This window comes from Anoplopoma fimbria, chromosome 23 (assembly GCF_027596085.1).
Source record: "Anoplopoma fimbria isolate UVic2021 breed Golden Eagle Sablefish chromosome 23, Afim_UVic_2022, whole genome shotgun sequence".
NCBI lineage: Eukaryota > Metazoa > Chordata > Actinopteri > Perciformes > Anoplopomatidae > Anoplopoma > Anoplopoma fimbria.
Genome location: NC_072471.1, coordinates 11,432,207 through 11,458,133, shown reverse-complemented (window position 1 = coordinate 11,458,133; position 25,927 = coordinate 11,432,207). Strand labels below are relative to the sequence as shown.

Here is a 25,927-nt window from a genome sequence, read left to right as displayed (position 1 = left end):
GATGGAGGACACAGAGATAGTCTGTCAGTCGGGGAGGACACACATTTTGTCTAGCCTCAGTGTGTGTGCCGTTAGCCGATGATGGTTATATGGTTTGAAGCCAACCTTGTGCTGGAATAACCCAATAATGCACCTTATGGCCACACGCTGCAGGCTATGTTTTGTCAGGTTAGACAGATGTTACAATGAACCATCTGGAGCTGTTATGGATATGTTGCAGTCATTTGCTGCAACATGCCGCTACAGAAATCTATACATACACACAAAACATGCACACAAACCCCCCCTAGATATTTAGCTGTTTCAGTAGGGGGAAAAAATGCTAAGACACAAGTTCTTAGACATAAAGAACATCTAACATCCTCTACATTAGCATAATATTTCTCTCAGTCAGATCTTTGGATGAGTTCTTTGGCAGCGAAGGTGCAATTCTCATCTGAGACCAAATGTCAGTTAAACTATAAAAGAAAACCTTCACTTTTTTTCCGCCCTGCTCTTTCTCTTTGCCAAGAATTTCTCCATCACGCATAATCATTTCGGGGCAGAAAGAGGTATTTGTTACAGCTTATTTTCAAAGAACAGTGGCTCTGAGACATGAGCATCTCCAGCTTGTATTGTCAGTTATGATGTTTTCTCTCAGTCACTATGAGATCTGCTCTACAACATGTTTTAAAGCTAAACTATTCTGCATAGAGTATGTGTCTCGATTAGGCTGTTAGCTAAATGCTTAAAAATGCAAATGCACTGCTGCACTGCCACTGCCAAGTGTGTTCTGAACCCACAGGGTGGATCCTGGGCCCAGGTGGTCTAAAGGGAGATTAGGTTACAGCAGGGCGCTGGTGTTGAATTCCCACTTAACCAACTTGGGGCTAGGACTCATTAGGCCCACTCAGAGCCTGCATCGAGTCCAGTTACGGATAGAATAACACTAAACCATCTGCATAGTAGGGGGGGGGAATGAATGCATTTAGCGCAGGGTGTAACCATAAGCCTGGTGTTGATACGGGAAATGCCCTCAGGATGGAGAGCGGGCCGAAGCACTGTGGATGGGTCTTTGTTGTTGTTGTTAGGTTGAGGAAATGTATTAGATCATGTCTTCTGTGGTGCAGTTTCATTCAATCTTGTTAGGTGTGGAATGAAATGAATGATTTATGACTGTAAATGCAGAGATCACAGCAGGTGCAGGCACTAACAGCTCCGAAACAACGAGCACAATGGCAAATTAGTGTCTTGAGAAGGTTGTTAAGACAATTAAAGGTTTGCATACCTAAGTTAAACATTTCACAAACGTTGGTCAAGGGATATCCTCTGCTCATCCTTTTATATTTCAACAACCATGTTGGTGTGGGTTGAGTGTTTTCCCTAAAGTGCAGGGCAATATGTCTAAAAAAAAATCCCTTCATGCTGAGAATTGTTCAAGCAGAAATCCTCAGGAGATATGTATTTGGTAAAAAATAAACCTTAAAGAACAATATCACGCTATGTTCATTCTTTACGCACAACTGACAGCAAAGTTCCTTTGCAAATGCAGTCTTTGTGCAACAAGGCCTCCAAATACAATATGTGTCAAAACATGTGCCTTTCAAAATGACCCATATGAATATTTTCATATCCGCCATAGTTAAGGTTTGGTAACGTTTAGACAAACGTTTTTAACCTTAAAAAGGAAGAATTTTACAAATAATGGCACTGGATGTAAAAAAAAAGGTCATCATTTAACACAATCTAGGATTAAGAGTCCAATATCAACACTCTTGTCTGGGTATAAAAAAGATGGCCACAAGTAGTCTTATCTTATCTTATCGTCCTGAAAGCGTATGTTCTTAGTCAGCCATCATCATTACACATGCTTCATGTGCTTGTTTTGTGGAGACTCACACAAATGAGGCCTTTGACCCATTTTGAGAAACGGTGATTCGATTTAGAGTCAATCTGTGACATAGTCTGAAAATTACCCACACGCAGACACTCATCATCATCCAACTTATAATACGTTGATGGCTAATGTGATTAGCCATTCACTCGGTCATATTGTAGATTTACATTCACCTGCCTGGAACTGTGAATACAGTCTAAGTCTTGATTGAGGCGGGTCGATTTGAGGGCTAAATCGCAACACAGTGTGTCTCTCTCTTAACTAACCAACCATGCTTCTGGATGAAGGTATTTTTCATTGAAGGAAGAGCTCTCCTTGCTCGCTCACAGTTAGTGGAGTGTGAGGTAGTTTTTCTTCTCCACCAAAGAGGCTGACTGGGGAAACTTCATGTTATGAATAATGCTAATGGGTTAGGTGCTTCCAGTGAGCATAAACATGCATCACTTAAAACTGAAAAAGGCAAAGGTTTGGTGGGAGAAGGGGAAAAAATGGAAAGTTCACACTCCAGGCTTTTTAAAAAAATACTTAATTTTATGCAAAAAGCAGCACATAAATCTTTCATTTTCCTGCTCCCCAGTAAAATGTTTTCACTTTCCAAGCTTTAGCATGCTTTGCTAATTATGCCACTGCATCTGGAGCTGGCTCTCTTTTGCCTGGAACTAACTATGCTCAAGTGAATAACAAAGATACATAGAAAGATTTCCTTAATAAGGATGCCTCCTTTCATGAACAGAACAGTTTTAAATTTAAAATTAACATCATCTCTCTGATTTATGGTGTAAACTAACTCATTATTAAAGGAGTTGGAGTCCGATGTCCAATAATAATTCCTCAAGATTCCTGTCTTAATTCAAATATTAAAAAAAAGATTATGAACTCGGTAAAGATTTTCTTCTACATAGTTATGAGTCTACAAAATGCTTCAAGCTATGAGAGGCTATGCAAATTTCTAATGATCTACTCAGTCAGCATTCATTTAGTCTAAGTTCTAAATCTGCCTGTCTCTTCACTGGTGTTTGCAGGGTGTCACTTTGATGACAACGTTAAAACCCTGTGCTAGTATGTCTGTACGAATTACCCTCAGTTCTGCTGTTACTTAGACCCAGAACAATGAAAACAAGGCAGCAGAAACTGAATGGAATATTTTAAGAGCCATTGCCACATTTATAAGTCAGCTCTAACTGCTGTGCTAAATTTAAAGAAAAGTTTTTTTTTCTTCTCTAAACAATCTAACTTTTCTGGGTAATTTGGTATTTAATAAATGGCCAATTTCCAAAACACTACATATTCAAAGTAAATAAAATAATAATAATAAAAATACAATAAAAGACCTAAAGATAACCATAAACAATAGGCTGTCAATGCTACTATGAAATTATAAACAATATAAAATGGCATATAGTTTCATTTTTTCTGAAAGGCCTAATAACATCCTAATATAGCTGGGCACTGCAGTTTTGAGCAAACTTTACTCAAACAGGAGAAAGTAATGCATTTGTTCAAAACTATTTTCAGCAGTGCATTAACACATTTGGGGCACTAGCGGGTTTTAATGGCAGTAGAATGGTCTTTGTGGGATGGGCTCAAAATAAACTACAGTGCCCTGGTTCTTGGTGATGAAAGAATGCGTCACCTTTTGCCTTATGTTGTGTTTTTAACGCTGCTTTTTTGACAACAATGGAGGTCAATGGCACAGAGGAATTCACCCTTTATCTGGCCTACTTGACTTCATTGTTGGTTTTCCAATGGGATTTGTCGAGAATAAGATCACCAGTCTCGTTTTTAACTAAAAACAGTACAATAAACGATGACATGCTTGGATTGAGACTGTATGTTCAGCTTTCCCATATAGAGGAGTAAGACATAACCTCTTTGTGAACTCAGCCGTCTGGATGAATTATGTGGGTCTAATCGGTGACCCCTGAGAGCCTAATTCAAACTCATTGCAAGTATGTGTCGAGGGGCTGGAGGAAGGGCCACTGTATTGTTCAGCCCAGCTCCCTGGCTGTTGTTTTAATGGCAGATGAGAGATTAATGGCGATCTAATGACTGTGGGGAGGACACAGTGCAACAATAGAGTCCTGGCACAGCGCAGACCAAGTACATTAGTCAGACAAGACAACTGCCTGCATAGATGCACATATACAAGGATTCATCATAAAATGTTCACACAAAAAAGACACACCAACACATTCATATATACAGATGCACGCAGAGCGAAAATGAAAGTATATCTGTTGATTTGCCAGGAAAGACGTTTTGTAGTCATCTGCCATCAGTTCACCTAGTTTCATCACAATAAATCAAACTAGGCTAATTCTCATACCCGCCAACCCCCCAATGTGACAAAAGAAGGCTAATTTATGCATTGCCGACATGTTGTGCGAGGAATAAGAGTATGGCAGCGGGCTGAATGCTCACTCTTGGATCAGGGTAATTGTGATTTGGTTGCTAGGATGTTGAGGGTAATGAATGTCTTGTTGATGCAGTTTGTCATAACCCGTGCCATCCGTGGCTGCTTGAGGACACAGAGCCTATTAGTTAAACACAGACACATTGGCCCTGCCATGATGTATGAGCCCACCAGGTGAAAAGGGATTTGTCATTTTATGAAAGAGAATGAAAAGAACTGCCAGGCTACTGTAGATGTTTAATACGATTGTGGATTGAACAAGGCAGTGTAAAGCAAACCTCCTCGACTTTTGCAATTGGGTCTTTTATTGTATAAAGAATGTTTTAATTCATATGCTTTGGATTACCTCAGTGATGATACAGTAGGAGGTTGTTTTTCCCCTGAAAGTGTCACATATGCTGTTGTGTTGTGAATAAAAAAGAAAAATACTCACATTGTAAAAAACCAAAAACGCAGGATACGAGACAAATCATGTTTGATTCCAAGGTTGTACCAGTGGGAAGTATCAGTATTCATGAAGCCTAATTGAAAGGAAGCCGGCTTGCATTTTGAAGTGGGACAAAGAGCAGGAAATGAGATGGTTCTTAATGTGTTCACTGACAGATGATAACCTTTGATTTCCCCCCACTTGCATCAGAAATGGCTGCTTGGAATGACAGTCACAAGTCAACAGTCTCTGATGTCAGCGTGCACGTTTATACCGCTGCTGGTTTCACACTGGGGTGGGGAAAAATAGACATGTGAGGAGCTGGAGAGGAGAAAACCCTCGAGACACTCACAAAACCCATAGAACAGAGAGTAATGTACTCTCTGTTTTAGGAGTGCTTTGGCAATATACGGTGTTTTTACACATTGAATCTAAATAAAATGGGCTGACTTGCAGTTACAATGACAGACAAAAGGGGAAATAAACCCTTGACAGCAAGACAAAGAAAAATCACTCCACAGAAACGAGAATGAGAGAAATAAAATGACTAATATTTTTGGATGAATAAAATCCATTTCAGTCATTTTAAAGACAATAGAGGCATTCGCATGCTTACATAAAATATCATAAGTAGACATCTATTTTTGAGGATGCCAAATGGGCCTATTTGTACTCCATCCAAGGGTAACAATAAACAATACTTTTGAAAATACATGAATCCTCCCACATCTCCCAGTATTGATTCCTTAATTCTTCAATCTACTCATGTGATTTTCCTGTTAGCTTACTATCACATCATTCCAAAACCTGCCACTCCCTCCTGACCTCCAATAACCCCTTTACCTCACCTGACCTGCATCACCAAATCACCCACCTGCATCTCATTCCCTTTAATTAGCTCCAGCCCCATATATACCGGCCTTTTACCTGGTTGCTCTGTTTGTTACTGCTTTTGTGTTTGAGCATCTTTTAGCTGTATGTTACCTTGTACCTGCCTGTGAGCGATTTCAACAATAAATTCACTGAAGTCATGCCTCCCCGGTCTGCATTTCAGTCCTATCCCTGTTGATAAAAAAATATATTTAACACATTTTGTTTGAGACATATAAGTAGTTTTGTTTTTGATTACATTAAAGAAATGACAATGAAAAATAAATAAATTAGAAAATCAAATTGAATGAAAAGTAGGGTGTGAAAGTACTCACATTTCATCTCTTTCTACCAGATAACAGCAAACTGTTCTCTTTGTAGTCTGGCTATCTCACACAACTTAGAATAAAAAGGAAACCTTGCCAGCCACATTGATCCCAACCTTGATTATAAGAGCTTTCATGTTTTAAAGGAGTTATTGGCTCAAAAATCGAGGTCTGGCTATGATGAAGGTTGTCTAAAGTGATTCTGGGAAATGTAGGAAATAAGCTTTTGTTTTAGCCCTCCATGGGAAGGTAACAGAGTATGATCAGCTGCAGAGCAGCAAAGTCGATCTTGTTGAAGGACACTTCAGCAGTGCCGATGCTTCATGATGAGGGGCTTGAATCCAGGATAACCAGTTGAAGGACAGTACACCGGCCTGTTACTTTTAGCAGATATTATAGAACAGGGACATGTGGGAAGCACTGGTCTCTGCTGTTGCTGCGCGACTTTGAATAACCATTTGAAGCATGCCAGTTTTGTGCTAAAAGTTCATACATTTTTACATTTAACGCTCCCTCTGAAGTGAAGATCTAAAAGCTAAAAACAAGCCAGCACTGTGAAGAGCGATTCCAAGAGGAAACACAGTCTAATCTACCGCTAACAGATACTGTATGATGTACAAGGGATTGACTTGAGCGGGCTACTTAACATCCGTCCCGACAGCAGCTATTTAATCCATGTTTCATGTTGTCATGAGGTCTTCCTCCATGCAGAACTAATTGGTTGTTTTTGCCTGTTGTGCAGGAGCCCACGTCCGTGAAAAACTGTGAAGGACACTCATTACAAGTTGTAAAGACACTCGCAGGGATGGACATAGATGCAATCATGGGTGCAGATGAGCCCATAAACACAGGCAGGAAACCGGTGAATAAGAGTTCTAATAAGAGCACTGAGTGAAATCTCCTTGAACCCGTTGCCATAGCTTATCGCACACACACTCGAACACACACATACCGCAAGCCGCTGCTACTACTACCAACCCAAACACGCATCTCTCGCAGCATCCCCTTCCGCTCTCTCTCCATCTGATTTGCATTTTGGTTAACACTCTAATTGCCTCTCATTAAATACCTTGTCACTTTGATTAATTGGTGTGATACAGAAATGTAAAACAGCAGAGCGTTACAATGCATAGTGAACAGTTTCTGATTGGGAAAGACGAACAAATCAGGCTCAAAATGCAAAACAGAGGTGAAATCTCACAAACTCCTCATGCACTTTTAGGTTAAGTCAGGGTTTTTCTGAAGTAAAACTTTGAAACTTTGAAAAAATTTGTAAGTTAAGAGAGTAACCTGAGGTTAATATTTTGCATTTTGACTGATTTAGGTTTCTTCAACCTCTCCTTACCTCACACAATTTGTCTTTACTCAAATGTATCATTTATCCCACAGAGTCATCATACTCAGCTTGAAATTGTCTATAATTCTCGTGAATTATATGTTTTTCAGCCACTCTTAGCATTAAGAGTAACATTTCACACAATGCTATATTTAGGATTCTCTATGTCCTTTGAAATTGCAGGTGCAGTAATTGTACTGTAAGTAAGAGGTAATATCAGAGTTGTGGTTTTTTCACTTTCTGACTGAATAAGGAAACTAAACTTCACTCATGTCTACCAAAAATAATTACAAAATCTTGAACAAAACTTTTGTAACAAAGAGAAATTTAAGTGTTGAGATGCTAACATTTGTTAAAGACAGTTGAGGCATTGGAGACAGTGCAACTTCCAAAGCTTCCTAAATCTTCAGTTATAGATCAGTTCAAATATTGTGTCTGAATCCAACCAAAACAAAACACAGAAGATCCCCTGGATTAGCAACTGGCTGTAGGCTATCTTTATTTGACCATTTGCAAGCTATTAATATTGAACATTAGCTGATCAAGATTAGAATGTTTTGGAAAGACAAATGGGGAAAAAATGGTTTATTTCAATCCTGTCATTCTGTTTTGCTTGCTCGCCCTGGGTGTTACACATGCATTCATAGCATTGTGTTATTCTCATCCAGCACAAAGCAAGAATCGGCATGATGCAGTTGACCCAGCATGGCCCACCAGTTGCACAGCCTGCCACTCAAATTTATGAAACCATCATCTTCTTTGCCTCCGCTGCACATAGGTGATATTGCATGTCAGAGACTTTTATTATTGAAATGAGACATTTACGACAGTGAGCCCTCGCCACATGAGAGCGGCCCCCATGAACCATCTCAATGCAGCTAAAGGAGTAAAATAAATGAGATTTGACAGATTATTGGAGCCCGCCACCTGCGCTTCCTCACTCATCACAATATGCCAATTTCAATGTAAAAACAATCTCACTTATATTGAACTGAAGTTTACAAAAAAACATTATCTGTGGGATTTCTGGAAGAAAGCTGGGTGCTGGTGTTGAGCTCTGTGTTTCCTTCAGATGCAGGCTGGGTCGTTGTTGAATAGGCAGGGGGTCTTTCGGCAGCTTATTGTTTCGTGGTCCATTGTAAGCCTATTCAGTCTGAGATACTGCCATTATTCAGTCAAACATGGCTAATGCAAACAGCGGCATTGTAGAGCTGTTTTAAGTCCGTGGGGAGCTGATGTCATGTTTAAACTGTGTGCACATGTGTGTGTGTCTGCCTCCATTTGCTCACAATGAGACCGTATCAGTCAGATTTAGCTGTGAGGTTGAGTGGTTTCCATCACCCTCTTATCTCTGCACAGCAAACCCACCCATTCTCGTGCACACACACACACACACACACACACACACACACACACACACACACACACACACACACACACACACACACACACACACACACACACACACACACACAAATAAACTCTTATCTCTTAGCTTTCCTTATTGCTCCTGTTTGTGTTCAAAAGTGGAAACATTTAGCCATCTTAATGGCCCACTGATCCAACCGTGTGACACATTTAAAGGTTGACATTAGTCCATCTCTTGAGCATATTGAAAGCCTCAGGCCCGGCACTGATTGGCTATCACTGTGCTACTTTCAACCCGGTCTCAACACATGTACCAACCATTTCCACACCACGGTCCGCTAGTAAACCCGTATAGCCAATGATGTGTGTAATTGGTGCATCACAGGCAGCAAAATGTGACATAAATGGCTGGTAGCTGAGGCTCGCCGTTTGCTATTTGTGTGACCTTAAAGCCTTTGTAGAGTCATGTCAAAAAGTGAATGTAAAATAAAATGCACAGAACTGTTCATAGCACAAGATGAGACAGTGCTCTGAATTAAGGTTGGCTGGACAATAAGCATGTAGTACACATTTGCGGTAACTACAGGTCTAAAAATTCTGGCTCCAAAGACCAAAAAACTTAAGCAAGAACACTATATTAAGTTAAAGCTGACATGGTGAGTAAGCCAAAGCTAGCCTTAGGTAGGGGTGATTGTAAATACTTTAATGTATTGACCCATGTATTTCTTTTTACACTTAAGCTAAATCCTTTCTTGCAGACTGAGCAGCCAAAATGTTTTTTTCATTTGTATGAATATTTGTAGCAATACATCGACAATTAATACCAAAGGTCTGATGGTTTACTGGGTCTCAACTTAACTGATTCTATAGTCACTGCCTTTTCAGAACAGTGTTGATGAAAAGACAAAGACCATGCAATAAGTGTCTCAAGGAGTAATAACAAACAGAGTACAAAGTGAAGTGGGCCGATAACAAGCAAATTACATTTTCAGTAAAGGGTGTAGATCGATGATGACCCACTGCGTTCACTGAACACACAAGTAGAAAAACACACACATAAGCTACGGTATATACTGCTGTCCCAAACTGTAGCACACCATTTTGAACCTTGACCTTTAAAGGAAGAGTGTTTGGAGAGACAAGCAGCTTTGGTCAAGGGCTACTGGGAACCATTTTTATTGGCAATGGTAACCTTTAACTTGAGAGGTATATGAAGGCTGCACTAGATTGTTGGTTCATTACAGCCCTCCCTATAGACATTCTGTGATCTCTACTATTTTTGTGTTCTAGTGGAGCTTTCAAGGGTTATATCAGATGATGCATTGAGTTGATATTGTCTCTATGTCAGCTTGCTCACAGGAGCACAGTTGAGAAATGAGAAAGGGTACTTGTAATCAAAATGGAATTACTGTTTGATATAGATGGAATCTGCACACCTACACGTGTCAGTACGGATATAGTACGTCCACGTATATTTTTCCATGCTTCTTAGCCATTCATACACATATGGATAGAGAGGGAAATACCATTCTATGACTAAATCAAAATACAATCCCTTTGGGGAGGGAACTGCAAGGGTAAACAATAATATTCAAATAGGAAACCGCAATGAAAAACATTATACACAGAGCAGAAAATGAAAATATTTCGCCGAAATGTATGGAAAATGTTTGATTATAGATCACTATGTCACTGTAGGTTTATTGCAGAATAAGTGTGATTAAAAAGGGAAAATAAAATGAATAACACAAGTAATAAATATAAAGTAATTGCATTATGCTTTAAAGCATACTAAAGAAAAACAAATATGTGAATGATTATGATTGTGAACCACTTTGCCCAAACCACATTTAAAACCCTCCTCTATCTCGTCTGCTCCTCTTTATCTCCTCATTTGTGGTCTAATTATCCCTAATGCTTTGTAAATTCTGTGTATATTATGTAGAAACTGTGCGTTGCGCACAAACACGTACACAGGCACATAAAACCTGCACGTTCTGAGCCATTATCCCCGGTCGTTGTCACATCTGCTGGCTATTAATCAGCCCCCAGTTAGCTCATCAACAGGCAGATTGAATGGAGGAACAACAGCAGGTAAACACACGGGCAGGTGTACCCGCACAATCACTTCCTGCTTTCCAGAGCATTCCCGCTGATTGGAGATTAATGTTTCCATCTGGATCTCATTACAACTCAACAATGTTGTGAAACTTTCTCTATACTTTTTCCGAGGTGGACATAGGTTCAAATGGGATGATAAAATAATGTGAGTGGAGGAGAACTTTTATGTGGAAAAAAAACAATAAGGCCACAGGTTGGATGCAGCTACAAATTAATTACCATCATTGCTGCAGATGGCAGTATGAAGTGGACTGAACATTTGGTAAACCACATATGGCCATCAACATGATATCCAATTTGCTTAAGCCCTTCCACCATGCTAACATATACAGTATAAGAGACAATAATGATGCTGACATTAGGCATATGCTTCCTCATTTTAAGCCCTTGACAAACTCTTGACATCCAAAATCAATGCAAACAATCAATTTCAGGCTGAAAATTAACTTCACAGCCTTGGCATACAGAGGTTAATCTAATTGGGTTATAATTAAACACATAGGTGGTGTGTGTGTTTTCACATTGACATCTGTCAGTATGACATCTCTTCTGCACTGATTCCCTTATGGCACAACCTTTCCTGATCCTGCAAATTAAGTAGGCGCTTCTTGCTAAAACTGATGTTCCCAATGGATCATTGTCTACCCCCACTTCAACTACCCACTTTGCTGGCCATTTGCTTAAATTAGTAATCTTTTTATTCTTAGTTTTATGGGCTTAATGGTAGGCATGTAATGTAAATAATGCATTTGAGTTAGATTGATGTGAAGAGGAATATTGGTGCAAAACAGAACAAGATAAAATGAGCTCATTAAGAGTTCTTCCACATTCAGCAAATGTTGCAATCTAGTACATTATACAGTCTGTGTAAATTTGGCAGCAGCCAGAAGCGCATTTGTGAGGAGCAGCTAAAATGTCCGAACCTGCTGGGAAAGTGCAGCGTGTAGGTAAAAACAAGGGAGATTTATTTTTTTATATTTCCATCGAGAATTACTCTAAAAGTGCCCTTTATGAAAGCACTTAAGTTGTAGTTGCTTTACTGGAAGCCATTCACCACCTGACAGTGGAGAAGTGTAAAAGTACTGCAGGACTCCCAGGTGTGAATGTGAAACAGTTAGTTAATGAAAAGAGCATGCATGTCTGTCAGATCGTCCTTGGATAAATGAAGGTTTGAAAAAATAAAAGGCCCCTGTTATCTTTAAAAGTCTGCAAGGTCTCCTTTCATTCTCTACTTAATCTCCTCTTCTTAGAGGTGGTATATATTGTAATTATTGTCAACAACAAGGAAATTCAGATGACAGAACAGGATATGGTTTGCATCTCTTTTACCATAATATTCAACATGAAGCTGATGATTTTGGTCCCCTCATCCCCCAGGTGAACGGGCGCAACTTCTCCAAGGTGGACCATGAGGAGGCAGTGGTGGAGGCCATCAGGCGAGACCCCATCGTTGTCCAGGTTCTCCGACGAACCCCCACCAGAGCGACGGCTGCCGTTGCACATAACCATGGTGGCGCGTCACAAGATGTGTGTGTGGTGGATGTTTGCACACAAACGGACATCACCTTCGAGCACATCATGGCGCTGGCGAAGCTTCGGCCGGCTACTCCTCCGGTCCCTGACATATGTCCCTTCCTATTGTCTGACAGGTGAGGGCAAACACCTGCAGTAAAGTTTACGGCCAATGCTAGAACTTTTCCATCTAGTGCAAAGTACATGTCTATTAATGGTAAACACACTGAGATGACATGGATAGGTTGAAAATGATTACCTGTATTTTGTTACCAGGAAGAGAAAAAAAAAATTCAACCAATGTGACCTGAAGCTTCCCCAAGGCTTTACCATTGTTCTCTTTCCTTTCATGGTAGTAATTAAGCAGTTGTATCATAGTGCGGAAACCCCCAGCATAGCCAAGTACTTTATTCCTGTGATATCATTATGCGCAGCCAAACCTGCATGCAATAATTGCTTCTGTGTGCTACATTCATTTTCTTTAATGGGAGCTTTTGCTGGATGATTAAAAGCAAATGGGCTGATAGAACGAGCATTCTGGTGCTACATCCATTCCGTGGCTATTAATAGGGCTTTAGTGGGCAGTAGATGAAATCAATTTGTCCTATAATACTACAAATATGCCAGCCTGGGTCAATTATTATGGTGGGGCCATTATCATGGTGACAATATGCAGAGGTCATGGCTTTTATGGGGCAAGTGGTTGATGTTTACATTTCTTGCTCAGAGTTTTGTTGCAAATTAGGAGAACAACTTTTTTTGTTTAATTTTTGAAAAGAAGCCATTTAAAACATGCACCTAATTTAACTGGTATGATACATCATTCTCACATTGCCAAAGCCATTCAATACATTAGCGGCTTATTCCAAACTAGTGATGACAACCACAAAGACGTATGCATAAAGGAACATACATTAATGATCTTTGAAATATCTATCTCTTATTCTTTGTTCTCTCTAGTTGTCATTCCATCCACACCATGGAGCATGAGTTTTATGAATGTCCAGAGTACCTGTCCAATATCCCAGCAGAAGTGGAGAGGACTGAAGAGTATGAGTATGAGGTAAGGGTTTTTTGTATCTTGCTGCTGTATAAGTGAACTTTAAAGTAGTCCTACTGTACTCAGTGTTTGCCTTTCAGTCAATCTGTCCACAACTTTTTACAAGATAACTTAATTGTTACTGAATAAATGTTCATGGTCACCAGAGGATGAAGCTCCCCTCTATTCACCTCTCTACTGTTGGCCATCTAATGAAGGCATAAAATGCCATCATTAAAAAAATCATTAAATAAGCAGAACTATCAAAACATATGGAGAGTTTTTTCAACCACATTTATGTTCCCCAGAGTATGAACACTTTCCCTTTTGGACGATTTGTTATCCTTCCTCTGGTGCTTTTATTTTACCATCTTTTGATGGGTGCTGAAAAATATATCTTCATCAGACTGGTAGCTTATTAATGACATGCAGAGTATTCAGTTTTCAAATGAAGAATCAAATGATGATAATGCTCATATGAAGCCACTGGATGTGCACTGCACAACACTTGTGCAATCTCGTTTGGCTATTTGTGGCTTCAGATTTTCAAGCTATTCCAACAAGATTGAATGCAGTTGGACAAGAGGCCACTGTTGTGTCAGTAATAAACAATCTCAGGAGATAATCCAAGGCTCACCCTGATGCATGATGCTCACAAGTCCCAAAACAATACAAGAAAAATGGTCCAACACAACAATTGGAAATTGGCTGCCCCTTGTGAAAGCTGCATCAACACTAGATTGTTCTGGGTAGCATAGCAAAGACCCTGGGTTTAAGACGGAAGACTATTCTTCATCTAATCGTACCAAAAGAAAATCCCTCCCTGTTGAATCACCAGTGTGTTTTATACACAGGCTGTTAGTTTCCCTTTCATCATGCAGAAATCCTTCAGAAATATTTGTGTCCCCTTTTCAGACAACCAATACAAGCTGAACAGAAATTGTGAATGTAATGTTGTAAAAAGCAAGCACTAAACTGTTTGTTAGGGCGAGCAATGTTAGAGAATCATAATCAACCTTGCACTGATTAATCAACTAGAATATGTTTTTCAGTTGTGGCAGGTGAATTATCTGCCATCGCTGGTATGTATTTAATAAGTGTTATCTTGTCTGGTTTATCGTAGACAGTACTTAAAATACTGAGTATCACTAATACAAATAAACCTCAGTTCTAAATAAGGGGGCTTTTAAATTGTTTTAAATTGTTTGGAACGAATTTGTGCTTGTTTACAAAATAATATGCATTAAAGCTGCATTTATTTTATTAGTATGTCACTACCATGTATTAAAAACATACAAATTCATATTGCCCCTAATTACACAGATACAGTTATTGAAGAGGAGACATCTTTTCAGGATTAATTAGTAAACCTTACATACATGCTAGGGATTTTTTGAGGCTGTCCTTAGGCACAACACTTCTTTGAGCGAATCTCGTCATGATTACATGCTTACGATGACATTGCCAACATGCTGATATTTAGCAGGTAACATTAAGCCTGTTCTTACATCTTACTTTAGCATGTAAGCACGCTATTTTCTAATTGCCATACAGTGTGTAGTGTCTCCATTGTTACAGATGAATCATGCAACTCAAAGAGTGGAACTCGAGGTCATGCTAGGTGACAGTGATGGGTGGCATTTGCTCCTGTCAATGGTCCTCCCTGGTTTAATAGGCACTTCCTGGTTCAGTGAACTGCATTGTGGGTCATTAGGATTCCTCTGCCGCCAGCTGTGGCCTTACCTTAGAGCGTCATCTGGATGAAAGAGTCTCCGGTGTGTGTCAGGGGTGGGATGGATGGGGGGTGGAGGGCTTGTGTGCGTAAATAGCAGTAGCATCAGAACAAGGTGGGCTTTACAACACACACACACACACGCACATATAGTCCGTCCGTCCCCCCCACCCCACCTGCCAGATGTACACACACCAAATCAGCCGTCCTCACTTACCTCTGTCCATCCATGTGTATCTAACTGAAACACGAATGGCTTTCCTCTTGGATGGCACAGAATAGGGCTGCCATTCCCAGGAACATTACTTCTGACAGGTTGGGCTTCACTTCCAACTGATTGTCCACATGGGTACTCCTGCTGTCATTTTACTACTCCTGCTACTTTTGTGTGATATTGCCAAAAAGAGTAGAAGTAGCAAGTGAGTTTCAGAGCCAACTGTTTCTTTGTTTTTCTTTGAATGTTACCAAACTATTCCAAATCCAAGATCCAGAGTTACTTAATATACTGAATTGGATATGTAAGTGAATTGGGTTTTCAACAGTTACAGCCCCTTTTGGATATTTAGATCTGATTCCCAGGACAAGTGATTTTAATGAATGCTCTGTTTGGTCATCAGTTTACACAGTGCTTAATGAAGTGGCAGCAGTCTTCCAGAAAGCAGGTCGCTTATTGGTAACTGTTTAGTTTTTGATTTTCAACATCGCCAAACATCAGAGAAAAAAAAGGGGAATAAAATAATGGAGAAAGACGTAGTACCACCTTTTTACAAATTATAAATGAAGGATGTTTAACACCAATGCAGCACAGGCCAATACATCAAGGCTTTTACTCTGTGGTATGGGCCAAAAATCCTACAGATACCATGTTGTGACTACATGTTATCATTATTACTGCCTGATAGATACCTACATCTTACAAAATCCACACCCCCATGTTTGTAACGCAGGTTTCATTGGAAAATCAATGGTCTTTAAGCCAATCCAAGATAACCCTTTTAATAGGAGTTATTCCGTCCCACTTTAAAGAGCTGCCTACACTAAATGGTTTGTGTTGAGGTTGTCAATGCACTACTAAATAGAAAAGTAGCATCAAAGTAGAGGAAACATCGGATAGAAGCTAAAAACAGCACCGTTTCTATAGGTACCTCTCATTTCGAAGCTTTTCCTGGCTGACTGAATTTTCATCATTACACTTTAAAGACTGTCGTTATTAAATAGTGGCATCTGAAAGGATGTCATCATCTGCAATGTGGAAACAATGAGCCAATGAACATTAGGCACGGCAGTCATTTCTTTTGAATGAAAAATTTATTGACTGTCAAGTGCATATGAGACTGAAATGTTACGAACAGATGTTGAACGGGGCTCTGAAAGACAGCACATCACCTATTGTCAAATGACTCCATTAGTAACATGTGGTAAATGGGATCTCTCCCATTTTAAACTGGTAATCTATATACTGTAAATTTAGATGCTAAATTCCATCAATTGTAACAATGCATTGTAAGCCACATGAAATAATTTCCCCCTCTGTGCCATAGTTTAAATGGATCAGGATCCAATCATCACAAATAGAGCTTCTGTACACCCCCGGCTCCACACTTCTTCACCAGTTGGCTTCACAGCACGATAACTGACTCCAGTAATCCAGTGTACCACCCAATGTGCACTGACATAAAGGCGTTTGGTGCTGTCTGATCTCAATGTATGCAGCTGTTATTTCACTGTCAGGGTGAGTACAAATCAGCCAGTGTACTAAACTGGTGAGTGTGGGAAGCCAGGACCAGCACATGGTGTAACAATATTATAAACTCCTTACACACCCCAACCTTTGAAGGTCACGGCTGTCTGCCCAGGGAGTTAAATGCCACAGAAATTAATTACTTCCCCTGCCAATCTCTGCTATCATGGTTTTCCATGACAGAATAAAAAGGGGGCTGGGGCTTAATTCTTGCCCCCATTCCTCATTCCTTATTCCCACTCCCCCTCCTTTCACAACTTCACAGCACTGAAATAATTTTTGGCAGCATGGGGTTAATAAAGATTAACCCTTGAGTTATCTTTATGTGATTACCTTTATACACAGCAGAGATCAAAAGGAGCATTAGCGGGTCGAGCTAAATTTAGGGACATTTTCTCTGGGACGCGTCCAGCCAGTGGAATACCATTACTATAGCCATCAAAGACCTGCCACTCTATGTTGACACATGCTGGGTTCAGTTTGATACTGACGGGTTTCTATTTAATTGATGTACAGAACACATGCTGGGGCTTTGTTTATGTGTTTGCTGTGTGGTCCTCCATTGTCTAAGTGTGTGTACATGTTCATTGTGCTGGGCTGAGTTCTAGTGTGGTGACTACTGCGACTTAAGACGTTAATCATTTGATCGAATCCAATGGACTAAACCAGTTTGGAACTAAAATCCTCAATCTGTGTGTGTATGTGCTATACAATCAAATTGGTACCTTTTTTTTTTTCCCAAAAAAACTTTCAACAGCTAGTAACAGGCAACTGTTCCTGACTGGCACATAGCTCAAATGATAGCAATGCTAGTGACAGCTTTGTCCAGCTTTTGGTTATGAAAGATCATCCTTGGAGCTGCGCTACTAAATTAGCAATGAAAAATATGATATTGTGAAATGGCAAAAGTGTGTTCCCCTCAGTTTTAAAGAGAGTGTTAGCCTCTGCTAACTAGTTTTATCGTTTCACTGTGCTCTGCTCAGGACAAAACAACAGACAGAGTTAGCATTAGACAGCAAAATAAATAGATTGTTCCCTCAGGAGTTGGTTGAGAACAACAAAGAGCTAAAAGGAGATTCTAGTGCTTGATATCCCAGATAATTACAGAGAAATTGAGGCAATCAAGAACATGTAATATTGCAACAATGCCACCTAAAAAAAATGAGTATATTTTTAATTCAACTGCTAAACTTTCACTTCAAGTGTACATAATTATTAGGTTTTCCTTTAGTTCCCCCACAGGTAAACACTATTGGCTCTGTCAGCACAGTCTCCAGTGTTTGGACTGGAAGCGTTGTTTACTCTGTTAGCTGCTGGACGCCGGCTCAGCCATTGGTATGTTGAGAGCCGTGCGGAGGTATCAGATATGCTTTCAATTGCGTATAGAGCACCAATAAGTGTTTATTGGAGATGCAACAGTACTCATGAGTATATAACTATGCATGTGTGTGTGTGTGTGTGTGTGTGTGTGTGTGTGTGTGTGTGTGTGTGTGTGTGTGTGTGTGTGTGTGTGTGTGTGTGTGTGTGTGTGTGTGTGTGTTTGTTTGTTTAAAAGAGAGAGAAGGTTAGGCATTTGAGGTTGCCTGGATATTATCAGTTGAAAAAGAACAGAGATTATCTTTGCCGTAAACAATCTCACTACCTATGACTACAGCACAACAACAAAAAAAAAAAGTGATTAGTTACGGTGATGTAGAGCATAAAAATCAAGTTGGACCTCATCTCCCATGGGTGGTATCGTTTCAGCTGTTCTGTAAAACAGATGAGTAAACTCCGTGTTTGAAACAATATGGGTTTTGGAATCCATCAGATCCACTGGGAAAAACAACAGGGGAAAACATTTCTAGTTTAAAACAGTATTGGTTTGTTTGTGTGTGAAACAGGAGGTGGAGCTGTGCAGGCGGAACAGCCTGGAGAAGCTTGGCTTGACGCTGTGCTACAGGACCGACGATGAGGAGGACAGCGGCATCTATGTCAGCCAGGTATGGAAAGATGTTCCTGTTATTTGGTCCTACGCTAGCGCTTATAGGGAAAAAATAGTGTTATCACATTTACTGGTTTCCTTTTTAGAATTATAATAGTAATTGCATTTTCTGGTCATGGAATTACCTACTTCCCCGATGAGGTCTGATAAAGACAGGACTAAATGTTTCCTTTGGAGCAGGAAGTTATTAATAGATAGATTCCTTGCATATAGATAGATTAATAGTCATGAAATCCCATTTGAATTCCCGTCGTTACATCCTGAAGCACAGAGCAAGTAGAACTGAATGAGGGAGGAAGGAGAGAAAAATGTTTTCCAGTCAAATATCAACTCTAAATGAGCGATGCATGGCAAAAGATGAAGTCGGGTTTGTGATTCCCGTCATGCCATTCTCATTCCTCCTCATTCCTCCTGCTTTGATGTGGTTTAATTGAAGGTTTTAATTAGCTGTGAGCGACAACCTTTTCTTTCCCCGACACAGTATGTTAAATGTCTAATTTACTGTTCACCCTCTGAATACCAAAAACACTAAACAAAGAGGGGATATATTACAAAGATTCTTATTCAAATTCGAGTGATTTTCCGCCTAGAAAATAACAACTTCCTCTTGCACAATTTTTGATAAGACATAATGAAAATGTTCAGTGCACTTTGCTCTTTCGGAGACAAAACTAAATGAATGGTGAAATTATGAGGGCTTTTAAATGTTTAATCTGACTGCAGGTGCAGTTTTAATCCCATTATTAACAAAAAAAGGCAAGAGTTTAAAAAGTAAGAGCTACTATAGGGATTAGAATGCTTCCATAAGGATATCAATGGCAGAATAACAGAATATTTAGTTTTTTTTAATCTTTTTAGAATTACATTTAAATATATCTGTTAACTCTGCTAGATATTTCTCTGGTTTTCACCTGATCTTCTTGAACCAGACAAATAATCTGATTGTTAATATAAAACCTGCTGAACCTCAACAGATTGTGAAAACAGTCTCCCCGCGACCGAACACATCTATATTTATATGTTTGATAAAAAAGGATAAAAATGCAAATTTCCCTCATTAAAATGTATGAATGGATAGCATCGGTGCAACTTTAGGAAGTGTGTGATTCTTTTCTCCATTTCCACTAGGGTTTTTTTTCCCCCACATGTAGCTTTCTCTCTTGATCTTCAATGCAAGAACAACAAAGTTTGGGAAATTTGAATGCTCGTACTGTTGTTGCATATCCACTGGGATGCATTTGGAAAAATGAGATGTTTATTCACTCAACAAAAATAAAATCATGTCTGTGCCATAAACACTCGTGATTTTTATTGTTTTTAGTTTTTTTAAATGTATTTTTAACTCACATAGTCTCTTGTATAATGTTAAGGACTTACATGTTACCTCAGTCGGTGTCAGTCACCAGCTACTAAACTCAGGATTAATAGATGTCAGTGCCAACAACCCGTTAAAACGAACCTGTGACGTGAAAAAAATACGCGAAAATAAGCTCCTCTTCATGAAAAAAAAGAACAGACTTTTTAGCTGACAGCAAAGATGAGAGAGCAGTGGTGAGAGAGCGGTGCATCAGTGGTGTTTTTAGGAGAAAACGGAGATACACAGTGACGGGCTGTCAGCATTGATTTTCATGTTCTTTTGTGCAGGTGGAGCCAAATAGCATTGCAGCAAGAGATGGACGCATCAAGGAAGGAGATCGTATTCTACAGGTGCTTATTGTCATCACAGTGACCAAAGTACATTCATACAGTTTATATTATGAACTCATGACAGGAGCCTATATTTGATATCAGCTGTATTCAAAATAAATATATGAAAATAAAAAATAAAACCCATTATTTCCTTTTGGATTTTTCCATATTGAGCAAACAATAGTTAGGTCCTCCAAGCTGCTTGCAGGGCAGTCGTTTTAGAGGATAGCTAAGCAACATGTCTCCAGTCCGGGCAAGCATATGTATATTTAATCACCTCGTTTTGCCAAGGAAATTAAAGCCCCATTCAGAGTTACACCAGGCCCTACATCATCCTTGGCAATCCTCACTGCCTCAGACTTTCTTTGCGTCGATATGCAAAAACACCTAGAAGTTCTTTTAAAACACACACAGCTAAAATGTTCCGGCCTTATTTGCAAATTAGTTTTTCTACTTTGGATTGTGTCTGTATCCAGTCTACCACAAATATAAAACAGTTTGAGTGTCCATTGTTTTTCCACTGGAACACAGGATTAACAAAATAAGTAAGACTTTGCTCTCTTGACTCCAAGCTTACCAATTATCGGCACCAGGTGTGTGTCGCTAAAAGGTGAGCAGTCCCTCGTTAGGACTTAACGAGAAGTTGTCTGTTTCTTGTAACAGAACCTTATGTGGATACAACTCTCACCCTTATGGTCTTTTGTAGTTTTCCCTTTATGTTATCTACAGTTTCTCTTACTAATCATACAATTAGATGTTATTTCCTGTTATGTGAGCCATGTCTGATATTTGTGAAATTCAGCCTATATATATTATGACTTTTTTTTCCTCTTTTGTGCGTATTTGTGCATATTTGTGCATATTTGCATATTTGTGTATGTTTGCAGAAACACACTTGTAGGCCTGACCTCATTTAACTAGTTGATGAGTTAATTGAGAACACCTTCTGCCTCTGACTGCCCTCCTTCTGATTGGCTGTTGCCCTCACCCTGAAAGCCTATTTCAGCCTCTAGTGCCACACTGTCTGTAAGTTGTGCTGACAGCTTACAGACCTCTTTGCAGCTGATGAGTCTCCCAGTTCTTTGTCAGCACACATGCATTTCTCCTGCATGATAGTGCATTGCAATAGAGCCATGTGGATTTGTTTTTACCTAGGGACAATCTGCAGTGACAAACTCAACATATCTCTAATTTAAGTGCAATCAATGCAGTTCAATTAAACTATACACTAACAATGGATATGTCATTTTTGTCAACAAAATCCCATTTTTTTAATTCATGATTTAGATAACAATGGCATGTTTGTCAACATATTATTTAAAATCATTATGTGAGCATCCAATATATTTTTGTACCTAATATGTTAAATAAAAAAATTACAAAAGTAACATAAAAAGCACAAAATAAGACACTTTATTGAAAGAAATCGTTGAACTTGATCATGCAGTAAAGCAAAACTGTTCAGCCTTATACAAGTTTCCTAATATTACCCAAGAATATGGGTCATTGGAGCACCACCAGCCAGCAATTTAGTATAATCCTGAGCGTATTTGTGTGATTTTAATTTTCTGAGACAAATATTGAGATGCTTAAATATAGTTCGATTGACATTTAGTGCTTGTTCTCTCAACTTGCTTCCAGTCTGAACAACAGTGAGCCAACATTACCACTCCTGCATATTTATTGAACATAGCACTCTCTGATTACCTCCATTCTCTCACGGCACCGTTTCTGTATCCCAGTAGTGTGAATGATTGTGGGGAGCGGGGCCCGCTGTACTGCCGGCCCTATTATCTTCTTCTGACAGCCCCATTACTCTAGTGAGGAAAAGATGAACGCCACCTGTCACAGAGCAGTTAATTGTGTGTCTGGATGTGTGCTGAGAGCAGACTCTCGTGAGGTCGGACTACGCACTTGCAATTGACTCCCCTTACTGAGCATGCAGCCTGCACATGCCTTTCGCAGGGATTGCTTGATGGGAGGAAGGGGGAAAGACAGATGGAGGGATCCAAAAAAGAAAGGTGTGAAAAGAGACTAATGATGGGAGAAATGGTCAGAAACAAGAGAGGAAGAAGAGAGAAAAGTGTCAGTGTGTGATCTTTCAAGGTGTGTCTTGCAAGGAACAATGGGTAGTTGTACTAAATTCATCTTTTCATTCATGTCAGTTAAATGGATGATGATGATGAAATTACAGGTCTTTTCTTTGATGCATGGTTTGGACTTTCTACAAGTTCATTCCTCTTAACATGACCATTTATACTTGTCTTTGATGAACAGATAAATGGCTGTGAAGTGCAAGACAGAGAGAAAGCCGTTGCCCTGTTGTCAAGTGAAGAAGCAAGAAGCATTATACTATTGGTGACAAGACCAGAAATCCAGGTAAACACTCAAACACCTACACAGGCTCCCTGCCCTTTCTTGAAATCCTATGTCATGTCAAATAGCTGTCTGCTAAGTGCCTTTTGCTTTTCTTCGAGCTGTCAGGGTGATTGTCTGGAGTTTCTTTCCATACACACACACACAAACACACGGCAAAAGACAGGTTTTTGACAAGATGTTGTGATTTCAGCTTGAGGAGGAGGTATGGCTGGATGATGAGCAACAGGCGCTTGTGGAGGAGCTGAAGATGGAAATCCTTGAGGAGAGGAGGAAGCAGAAGGAGCGTAACTTTGACAGGGGAGATGAGGTGAGAGCGTAAGCTGAGAGAGATGCATCAAAACAGGAGACAAAATTCTACACAACTGGATTACATTCAATTATGACGTTTTTACAAATCCAGTGCCAGCTTTTAAAAAATATCTCGCTTTGTGCAACATTGGTTAATGGCACCTTTGGTTTTGGTTAGGGAAAGATCACAGCTATGGTTAATAAACTATGATTAAGGCCTGGCTACCAAAGTACCAGGTAATGGAAAGATCGTGGTTTCGGTTAACTGCAGGTCTATGATAGGACCCAAACTCTGGTCTCAAGCATGAAAATCAGACGAGCATCTACAACAAACATAAGGTCTTGCATGAATTAAATTGCGCCTGAGTAGGACTTACTTTTTTTTATCTCTCTTCATACACTAGTATCTAGCTGAAGAAGAGATGACAACGGACACAGCCACGTGTTCCTCCAACAATCAAGACAAAGACAGTGGGTTTGGTCACAGTACAGACAGTCCAGATCACCAACCACTGTTGGCTAAACTACAAAGGAGGAGCCCAGCCCATTGCCTGCGGGAGCGATGGCGGGCAGAGCATCCGCACACAAGACGAGGGAATGTAGTGCCACAGGACACCCAGGGTCCGAGGACATTGTCCAAAGGTCAAGGCCATGAAGGGGTAATCAGTATTCGCAATGGTGGAGGAGGGGTCCTAGGTTTAGAGAACCGCTTTCAGCAACTTCTAGAGCTCAAGTGTCAAATCCGAAATGGAGGCGAGTGTGGGGTGTACTCCATTCGACACAGTATAGAGTGTAGTGTCACTGAGCAAGGAATGGATGGAGATGATGTAGATGGTGTTGGAGGAGGGAAGGGAGTAGAGCAGGAGTTGAGGATGCTAAATGATGAACTGCGCAGCATTGAGCTTGAGTGCCAGAGCATCATGCAGGCGCATCAGCTCCGCCAGGCCCACCAGCTGGACCCCTCACAACCCTCGCCCTGCTCACCAGGACGAAGCCCCAAAGACGGACACATGCGACAAGGCAGGCTGGCTGACATCCATGAATATCCCGAGCGGTCGGACAGCGACCGGATTCGGGAAAAGGACAGCTCCAGTGCCTACAACACAGCGGAGAGTGCGCGGTCGACACCGCTAGGAATGGAGAGATCTCCTGATCATTCTCTGAGTAGACACATCAGCATCACCAACCAGAAAAACCTCAGACTGGCTTCCTCCACACCCTCCAGCCCAATCCCTATCCCCAAACCCCAGGGAACACCCAGTCTTAGCCGACCAGCAGATCCAGGCCCTGTTATCTCGAGCAGCCCCGACCAGAGCAACCCTTCCCGGTCTGAGTCAGACCCTGCCATGCCTGCGGACGACGAGAGATGTGAGAAGAAAGGAAGGAAAAGAGATTCCAGGAGGGGGCTTCCCTATGGTTCTTATCAGACAACCCCCTATCAAGGCCAGGGAGGATCCAGGCAACTTCAGGTAGGTTTTATCAAAAAAGAGACGTGTTAACCTAACGCTGATTTGCCTTTGAGAGAGGCACATCTGAAGACTATTCTGTGCTAACAATGTTCTCTCTGTTACAGAGCTACATGCAGCTTCTACAACAGCACTCATCCCTGGAGTATTCCCAGAGTCAGCTGAGTCTGTTAAGTGTCTGTCGAGATCCCATTCGGACCGGGCGCCCTGGGGAACCCCGTCTAGAGTGGAAGGTCAAAGTTCGGGCAGACGGCACGCGCTACGTGGCCCGGAGGCCTGCTCGCGACCGCATTTTGAGGGAGCGGGCGCTAAGGATCAGAGAAGAGAGAAGCGGAGGCATGACCACAGATGACGATGCTATGAGCGAGATGAAGATGGGCCGCTACTGGAGTAAAGAGGAGAGGAAGCAGCACTTGGCGCGGGCCAGGGAGCAAAGAAAGAGGAGGGAGTTCATGCAAAAGAGCCGCCTTGAGTGTCTAAAGGAGGGGCCAGGCAGTGGAGCTGAGGGCAGGAAGGAGGTCAATATCTTGGAGCTCAGTCACAAAAAGATGATGAAGAAACGAAACAAAAAGATCCTGGATAACTGGATGACCATCCAGGAGCTGATGAGCCATGGGGCTAGAATCCCAGAGGGCTCCAAAGTACATAATGCTTTCCTATCTGTCACAACTGTCTAGCGGACACAAGTACTGAACACTTTAAGATCAGGTTGCCTGTATTTCAGGAACTACTGCTTTATGTAAAATAATATTATCTCTTTGTGAAATTTCATTAAAAATGTCACTGCCGGAGGACTTCTGTAGCATTCCCAAGGCAACTTTGTATCTATTACTTCAAGAATGTTTGAATAGTAATACTCTATCCTTACAAGACCTCAGCCATTCACAACTTTTTGGAAATGAACTGGCTTTGAGAGGAGATGCTTTTGGTAGCATATTGGTTCAAACTGATTCCCAAGTGTGGAACCAACACAATAACTTCATGTACACCTTTAATCGTCTCTCCGTAATATTCTTGTGTTTCATTGCATATGAAGCAACTTCACTTGCCTCGTTCAAAGTGGCATTTTTTATAATGGGAAAAATACAATATTTTTCACACTTTGTAAACTCAGTAACTTTTTGTATGGATTTTTTTACGCTGAATGTCAAATTTCCTGTAAACATTTTATTGTAATTTCTTATTCATGTTATGTATCACCAAACCATCAAGGTCAGAGTTGACACTATTTGATTGTACTGTAGCCAGCATTCTATGCCAGAGCAACACAACACAAGAGAAATTTGAAACTTTGTGAAAATCACTGAACTCATCTCATAAAACACGCCTTTACATTGTGTTGATATGTCTGTTGAGTCAT

At 40.5% G+C, this 25,927-nt stretch overlaps 1 protein-coding gene across 1 annotated transcript in view; it reads left to right on the top strand.

Moving 5' to 3' along the window:
* The window catches only part of pdzrn4 (PDZ domain containing ring finger 4), a 32,688-nt gene extending 7,444 nt beyond the window's left edge, over positions 1-25,244 (top strand). Inside the window, exons 2-9 of the mRNA XM_054624783.1 lie at positions 12,115-12,386; positions 13,210-13,312; positions 18,645-18,743; positions 20,390-20,452; positions 22,712-22,813; positions 23,004-23,120; positions 23,506-24,570; positions 24,675-25,244. Coding sequence (XP_054480758.1) covers positions 12,115-12,386; positions 13,210-13,312; positions 18,645-18,743; positions 20,390-20,452; positions 22,712-22,813; positions 23,004-23,120; positions 23,506-24,570; positions 24,675-25,244 — 2,391 coding nt within the window. The remainder of the gene's footprint in view (positions 1-12,114; positions 12,387-13,209; positions 13,313-18,644; positions 18,744-20,389; positions 20,453-22,711; positions 22,814-23,003; positions 23,121-23,505; positions 24,571-24,674) is intronic.
* Positions 25,245-25,927: the final 683 nt, after the last annotated feature.